We start from the raw sequence: 8,467 nt of genomic DNA, 5'->3' as shown, positions 1-8,467 counted from the left end.
CCGATCAGCGCACCACGGACGGTGTAATGAGTCTGAAACGCTTGTAGAACAGTTTAATTAAACCATGTTTTACATAATGTTGGTTTAAACATGCGACGCAGCTTAGATGTCTAATGCTTTGAACTTTACTTTTGGGGAAATGATTATTTAGAATAATACACATATCACAAGGGTGTAGGCTACGATCGTGTATTGCATTTGCAAGTCAGATAGCGGACCGTGTTCTACTAGTATCCTCTTTTATTGCATTATTCTGTTCTGTCTGCAATACTCCAAAGTTTGACTTTGGCTGGATCTGCAATGAAAGAGATAATCAGCAACAGCCGCGAGATTTTTTAGAGAGAAATCAACATGGAATACCTGTGTGTAACGGTGAGCATTGTGCCTAGGCGAAGTCCCTCTTTTCGATAATAGCCTACACAGTGATCAATGTATGTTATACTTGTGGGAGCTAACTTATCACATCGAATGATTAACATAGTTAATGATTGCTTCAGATCACATCACACAAGCTCCTCTAACAAATAGCTATAGCTAGTTTCGATGTTTATGTGGTCATGGCATCCATGTGAAATTACGCCCAATTTGATGGACTATTGTTATAACGTTATTACCCTATAAAGACACCAGCAACGCGTTAAACCCCAATCCTAGGCTACATGTAACGGAGGTGTCTTCAACCAGAGATTAGTGAAGTTTACGCATCAAAAGATGATCGTTTAATCGCCTTTATTATTTCTCGAGTACTTGTTGGGAGTGGCGCGGTGTAAAATTGACGCGGTCGATATCTAATTAGCCGGGATTATCCTCACCTGCGCTGCTCTATTGTCCCGCGGTGCTCAACCTGACTACTCCTGGATTGTCTCGTCGTGGAGTGAAATGTTGTTTTAGGGGATTTTGAGTGGATTATAAATGATTTAATATGTCACGGCGATTTGATCCCTATAGCCGATTTGATTTGAAACTCATCTAATGTTAATCAGTGTTCTCATATCAATCAATGTTTCTCATATCAAATCAGGCCTTGGCCTAATAGAAACTCGCAGATGATGAAGATATAGACAACTCGAATGAAAACGTCCCTAAAACGTTATGGGCTGACTGCCAACAACAGCTGTCAACTCGATTGAAGCTGAAAAACCTGACACTGCTAATAAATAAATACAAAGTAGCCTAGGTATTATACTATAATACATGTCGTATCAAATAAACCTACATGTTTTATATCGTTTTATATTCCCTGCTTGAAAATTCCAGACTATTTTCACACCAAGTCCTTTCCGAGGGAATCATCTATGATCCTATTATCACCACAGTGCCAATGCCGCCGATGTGTGAGGTGGTATTAACATGACTCTTACCCTGCACTACTGAATTACTTTATAGCTTTGTATAGTCACCATGTACCCCCCAACGAGTGCGGTGTTATATCTCCAAGAAAAGGTCTCCTAAAATATAAATCAAGAGCGGGATATGTATCTGGTATAATGTAGCTGGCTTGGACAGATTTCCGCAAGAATAGCCAATATGTTAAAATTTCCAAATATCATAATTTGTCGAAGCATATTGCTAAGTGGTGTTGGCCTATATTCTCTCATAGCCTAAAACACACGAGTTCATAATCAGGTAAAATACCTCAAGATGACAGTTAATGTTATTTGGGATGTATATGCACTCTGAACATAAATGGCTGCATATTCACATCAAAAAGGTGATGTCAATCATGACCCAAGACTTGGATAATAATAGACTAATAATAATAATACGATTAGTTATTACGATATAAACAAAAATATATCGCATTGATGCGTGAACAACTGTATTCGTGGGAAAAGTCTATAACGAACAGTGCCTGAGAGGGGCTGGAATGAACGAGGGGGTGAATGAGGGGCTATTTAATTGTGTCTGAGCTAACGCTTTGAAGTGCGGTTATGCACAGACATTTCCTATCCGTCTATAGGACACGGCACTCAATGACCTCGTCCTCGCGTTTTCACAGCGAAATGTTACCAACAGAACAAATCTGTCAATCAAAGACAACGACAGTATAAATGTCTCGATCGTCGATCCCCAGGTTCAGTTGCCCCCCTCTCCCTCTCTCCGCCTCTTACTCAGTATTTACGCCCTGGATACTCCAAGGAGGCCTCCGTTTGGGACACAGAGGACGCGTTAGCTACCATGGGACCGTGCCAACTCCTGACATCCCTGGTCCTATCCATGTGCTGCCATGTGCTCTCCGCCACCGCCTGGTATGGGTTCTATCTCTTTGCAGTAACATGTTCACTGTCCACATTGGGAAATGGGATTGATATGACTATGCAAGTTGACCTGCATGACTGATGTTTCTGTTTGCTTTCTCCATACAGGTCGGTGAATAACTTCCTCATGACTGGACCAAAGGTAACGGCCGTTTATTCATATTGCAGAGGTTCTGGTTTGAGGGCTTATTGTGTGTGTGTGTGTGTGTGTGTGTGTGTGTGTGTGTGTGTGTGTGTATGTATATATATATATATATATATATATATAGAGAGAGAGAGAGAGAGAGAGAGAGAGAGAGAGAGAGAGAGAGAGAGAGAGAGAGAGAGAGAGAGAGAGAGAGAGAGAGAGACACACAATTGGGACACACAATTGGGATGGGATAGTACAGTTTCAGCAGTAAGCCTACATGAACTGGAATTCAACGAATTGAGAAAACATAACCTCAAACATGGAAGCCATAACAGTGTGTTTTAGTTGTATTGCTTTAGGTCTATAACCTGTAAATAACGGCGTATCTCTCTCTGTCTCGCCAGGCTTATCTAACCCATGCCAGCAGCGTGCAGGCTGGCGCACAGGCTGGAATACACGAATGTAAACATCAGTTCGCGTGGGACAGGTGGAACTGCCCCGAGAGTGCGCTCCAGTTATCCACTCAGAACGGACTGCGCAGTGGTGAGAATGCACATAATATGTTTCTCTTCGTGATATCGAAATGCATGGTCGAATATCGTTATATCTTTGAGTTATGTAGGCCTAATAATGTCATAATGTCATAATGGCTTTTTACGCACGTTCTTATGAATAGGTTATTACAAGTCTTCACTTATTTATAGCAATGAGGAATACAGTTTGAACGCGTTTTTCTTTTTTATTGAAAGTAAAATTATTATTAATAATAATAATAATAACTTTAATTTCTATAGCGCCTTTCAAAAAACCAAAGGACGCTTGACGCTTTAATAAACGCTTGACGCTTTAATAAACCATCTCTTCTAATTCCAGCCACCAGAGAGACGTCTTTCGTTCATGCCATCAGTGCAGCGGGAGTGATGTACACCCTGACCAAGAACTGTAGCATGGGAGACTTCGACAACTGCGGCTGTGACGACTCAAAAACGGGAGAAAGTGGTAAGATGTGTGGTAGTGTAACCCACTGGATGCACAGAACATAAGGGCTTAAATTACAATGAGAGATAACGTTTCAAAGTGTTTAACATGCCTATGATTCCCTATAGGTGGAAGAGGGTGGATCTGGGGTGGCTGCAGCGATAACGTGGACTTTGGGGAGAAGATCTCCAAACAGTTCGTGGATGCGCTGGAGAACGGCCATGACTCGCGAGCAGCTGTGAACCTGCACAACAACGAAGCCGGCAGACTGGTGAGTGACAGCTACATAGTCACGTCCATTTATGCATTTTAGGCTTTTTTAAAATTTGAATTTTAAGCAAAATGTTGCGTGGAAACTTTTGAGATGCCATTGAAATTTACTGACATGCAATCACCTGACTTTACAGGCAATCAAGGCAACCATGAAGAGGGCCTGCAAGTGCCACGGTGTATCAGGGAGCTGTAGCGTTCAAACCTGCTGGATGCAACTGCCCGACTTCAGAGAGGTGGGGAACTACCTGAAGGTCAAGCATGACCAGGCGCAGAAACTGGAGATGGACAAGAGGCGGATGAGGGCTGGGAACAACGCTGATAACAGAGGACACATCGCGAACACATTCAGCAGCATCGCCCAGACGGAGCTCATCTATCTGGAGGATTCCCCGGACTACTGCGTCAAGAACAAGAGTCTGGGCCTGCAGGGGACCGAGGGCCGGGAGTGTCTCCAGGGAGGAAAGGACCTCTCCCAGTGGGAGAGACGGAGCTGCCGCAGGTTGTGCCACGAGTGCGGCCTGAGGGTGGAGGAGAGACGCATAGAGATCGTCAGCAGCTGTAACTGTAAATTCCACTGGTGCTGCACGGTGAAGTGTGAAAGGTGCGCGCAAGTGGTTACCAAATACTACTGCGCGCGCAGGGACAGAGGACGTAAACCAAAGAACGGCACAAAGCGAAGGCACCGCGCGCACCGTAGCTGATTGCCCACTTGGCTGCAGGGGCAACTCTGCGTAAAGAGTATATTTTTTATTTTCATTATTTAGGTATATTTCTTTTATACTTTTTATATTATTCATTTTTTTTACCTTATTCCTGAATCAGGAAGTGTATGTCTCTTGTTTAACCCACATATTTGACACACGGTACTCCTGTGACATTTTCTTATGTAATTCCTTAATCAATGCCAACCTATTTTTCACAATTGTTCCTTCTTTAACGCACTTTATGTAACATGGTAACATCCCTGTTTGATTTCGGTTTTGTTGTGACATTTATTTTGTTCATCAGCACACAAACAAGTTGTTCATGCACATTTACTTTGAATTCTCTCTTGGTGGTGGTCATACAGAGAAGTATCGTGTTGTCTGATTGGGTTGCTTATGTGTATAACTCGTCTGAAATTGTATTATCAAACTTTATGTGAAATGTCCATCGATATTTTTGTATTCGTCATTACATATTAAATATTTTAAATATATTAAATGTCGTATTTCGAACCATTCTCTGAATTCGTTGAATTCGTTTGTTTTTAAGTTTAACACGTTGATTCCACTATTTTGTTTATTGGTGCGGTGTCATGGTCCAATCCCTCCCCGGGTGATCTGGATCATGTCATTAATGGTGTCGTGTCGCCTCCGGGCAGAAGATACACTGTCGTGTACTGGGAACCTTTGATGTACTCACAGGCGTTTCCTCAACTCATCGCCCAATCAGCGACCTCGGAGCTTTGAGACAAAGGACAAGGGTCCCATTTGTCCCTGAGTCAACCCCTTAAATTAGAGGAGTAGAGAAAGTATTGACATCACACACATCACATCTCTCCCTTGGGGTTGGAAGTGTAAACACTAGCAATGGTTTTCTACTCATTCCTTTGGCTGCTGGCACTACTCATTCAGCACAAAGCTCTTCTTGGACATGCTTGGTAAGACCTCACTTTTCACATTTGTAATTGATTGGATTTGCATTTATCTGCGCTCAAACGTCCTAATTCCTCTTATCTTTCTTCTTTCAGGGCTGTGAACAATTTTCTCATGACAGGACCGAAGGTAAAACATTCAATTCAAATCAATTTGCTTGCATAACTTTGCCAGCATTAGTGGTGTGAAAAGCGCTATTGAATGTAGACCATAATTGTTACCATTATTATTATTATTATTGTTATTATTACTTATCATCTTCGTCATCATCTCAATTACGCAAATGAGCTTATATTCCAATCGAAAGCATGCATGGGTTAGGCGGGTTAGGGTTAACCCTATTCCTATTCATACGCTCATTTGTATACATTGGGAATCTTCGCGCAATTGCTGATTGCACCGTGTCCAGTACCTGTGCTTCATCTCATCTAGCATGTCGTTTGGTGAAATGTGTGTATTTTGTTGGAAATAGATCAGGAAAGTTAAGTTAACATGCTCTCTCTTCCAGGCTTATCTGACCTACGCCGGCAGCGTGCAAGCGGGCGCGCAGACAGGGATTCATGAGTGTAAATACCAATTCGCCTTGGACAGGTGGAACTGCCCAGAGAGCGCGCTCCAGCTGTCAACTCAAAAAGGACTGCGAAGTGGTACGTACCAACCAATCTGACTATTTAGGCATATTTGAGCAAATTGAAACGTGTTTATGTATGTTTTGAACTGATTGACAGACAATGCGTATTTGATAGCGACTGCGTAAAAGTGGGTTAAAAATACACAGAATGTATATTTACGCGCACTGTTCGATCTGTCCCTCTAGCCACGAGAGAGACCTCTTTTGTGCACGCGATCAGCGCAGCAGGTGTCATGTACACTCTGACTCGCAACTGCAGTCTAGGTGACTTAGACAGTTGCGGCTGTGACAGCTCGAGGAAAGGGGAAATGGGTAAGAGCCTACATTACAGTTGTATGTATGATATGACAAATCTTATTTTGGGAAAAAAGTGTGGCTTAATATATGCAGACGGAGGTGTATGTCCTGAGGTGTTTGCTGCCCATGTTCACGGTGTTGCATGTCTACAGGAGGCCGCGGGTGGTCGTGGGGTGGCTGCAGCGACAACGTGGATTTCGGGGAGAGGATCTCCAAACAGTATGTCGACGCTCTCGAGACCGGCCAGGACTCACGTGCGGCGGTCAACCTTCACAACAACGAGGCCGGACGACTGGTACGTTTGCGCCCTGGGCTACGGAATGACGCACGATGACGCATGATCACTCATTTAGTTTTACGCTTAAGTTAATCATTCAGTAATCATCTTGTTATGTTTCAGCCATAACCATGTTGTTAGGCAACATTCGTTTATTCGTTATGCATTGGTTATGTGGCTCTTCACTCACTGATTTCCCCTCTTTCATTTTGATCAGGCTGTGAAGTCTACCATGAAGCGTATCTGCAGGTGCCATGGTATGTCTGAGAGCTGCAGCATCCAAACCTGCTGGATGCAGCTCTCCGACTTCCGTGACATCGGTAGCTACCTGAAGGTCAAGCACGACCAGGCGCAGAAACTGGAGATGGACAAGAGGCGGATGAGGGCTGGGAACAGCGCCGACAACAGAGGCGCTATCGCGGATGCGTTCAGCAGCATCGCCCAGACGGAGCTCATCTACCTGGAGGACTCTCCAGACTACTGCAATAGGAATGTCAGCATGGGGCTGCATGGCACAGAAGGTCGGGAGTGTCTGCAGTTTGGGGACGGCCTGAACCAGTGGGAGAGACGGAGCTGTCGCAGGCTGTGCCATGAGTGCGGCCTGAGGGTGGAGGAGAGACGCACGGAGATCGTCACCAGCTGCAACTGTAAATTCCACTGGTGCTGCACGGTGAAATGCGACAACTGCTCTCAGGTGATTGTCAAACACGTATGCGCCAAGAGAGAGGGCGGCCATGCCGGACACAATCACAGACGGAGACAGCGCGGACCCAAATGATTACACAATTAGTATTTAACAACATCAAATGTATGGACGACTTTACTTGGTCCAGAAGATTCCTTTTGGGCCCGCACTTTTTTCTTCTCCTTTATTATGTTTATGTTTTGTAACTAAATTATATATGTATGTAGATATGTGTGACTCATTTGACATTTGTAATAAAAAAAATAGTAGCTACTGTATTTTGGTGTCTGATTATGTGTATTTTAAGCCTACATTATCTATAGACTACCGTTGTCTTTGGTACAAGGGGGCTGGCGACCACATGTGTAGCTGAACCTTGAGTCCTTTGTCTCATAAACAGTCAAATGATTTCACTACTTAACGAATTACAACTAGGGCTTAGTGAAATCACACAGGGATCAGAAACGGTGAAATGGCAGCAGTGAATACACTAAGGAGATTATTAACATGTAGCAGTTAACACCTTGGCCAGGGCGCAGCTTCAACGTTGATTTAGTCCCACTTTGAAATGGATATGGTGTCGTTGGCATGTTGAAGTATTCGGTGGAGACCAAAGCTCTGAGGAAACTGAAAGGAAGCGTTCTTCCCGGTGCGTTGATGAGTGTTTGGCATGGTAATCCGTGACACTGCTGTGACACCGTTCTGTTTTACACTTGAGAAAGTCGATGCACAATGCATAACAATACATGAAAGACGAGGGGCTACATTGTATAGATAGGCTAACTAACTATCAGAGAGAATGTATGTCAGCGTTTATCTCATTAGGTTCAACATGCCACGGTCTTTTGCGGTGTTCATGAGGCATGCCATAACTTGACGTTAGAATTGTAAGGTTCTATCTCCATTTTTGTAAAAAAAAATAAAAATAAAAAAAATACATAATCTAATCCATTAGGTGTTTATTAATGCCTGTGTGGTGTTATTTTTAAAATGTTGACATTTTTTGAGTTAGCAATTCATACATCATCATCAATACAAAGGTTCCATCTCACAAAACATAATGGAAAGTAAACACTTTGACGCTCAATATCTCTGAACTACCCTAAACGGAGATAGAACCATATAATTCTATAACTTAAAAATAATAATAATCTTAGGCCTTTTTCGGGACTGCCGCCTGATCGTAATAAACACACCCAGCACAAATAGACTGCCTTCAGTTTGAGTTTACTTATATTAAGTATTACTGAACAACCTACTTGGCTATTCAAATGCATATTGGCTGGCTGTCCAGTAACATT

General features: G+C 43.1%; 2 protein-coding genes across 2 annotated transcripts; both read left to right on the top strand.

Annotated features, from left to right (window-relative positions):
- Window positions 1-351: 351 nt before the first annotated feature.
- Window positions 352-4,340, top strand: LOC308153943 (protein Wnt-8a-like; the record flags this gene model as incomplete). Its single annotated transcript, XM_080527126.1, has 7 exons — window positions 352-372; window positions 2,116-2,249; window positions 2,367-2,400; window positions 2,793-2,931; window positions 3,262-3,387; window positions 3,495-3,637; window positions 3,774-4,340. The coding sequence occupies 7 exons, from the start codon at window positions 352-354 to the stop codon at window positions 4,338-4,340; spliced, it is 1,164 nt and encodes a 387-aa protein (XP_080383252.1).
- An 870-nt stretch (window positions 4,341-5,210) lies between these two features.
- On the top strand, window positions 5,211-7,259 carry LOC308153942 (protein Wnt-8a-like; the record flags this gene model as incomplete). The annotated part of the gene is made up of 6 exons (XM_080527125.1): window positions 5,211-5,281; window positions 5,372-5,405; window positions 5,785-5,923; window positions 6,094-6,219; window positions 6,357-6,499; window positions 6,699-7,259. The coding sequence occupies 6 exons, from the start codon at window positions 5,211-5,213 to the stop codon at window positions 7,257-7,259; spliced, it is 1,074 nt and encodes a 357-aa protein (XP_080383251.1).
- Between the last annotated feature and the right edge of the window lie 1,208 nt (window positions 7,260-8,467).

The sequence above is a fragment of the Nansenia antarctica genome (assembly GCF_963989245.1).
Source record: "Nansenia antarctica genome assembly, chromosome: 3".
In the NCBI taxonomy this organism is placed as follows: Eukaryota; Metazoa; Chordata; class Actinopteri; order Argentiniformes; family Microstomatidae; genus Nansenia; species Nansenia antarctica.
The sequence above is the reverse complement of the archived record's forward strand: the minus strand, read 5'-3'. Positions and strand labels throughout refer to the sequence as shown.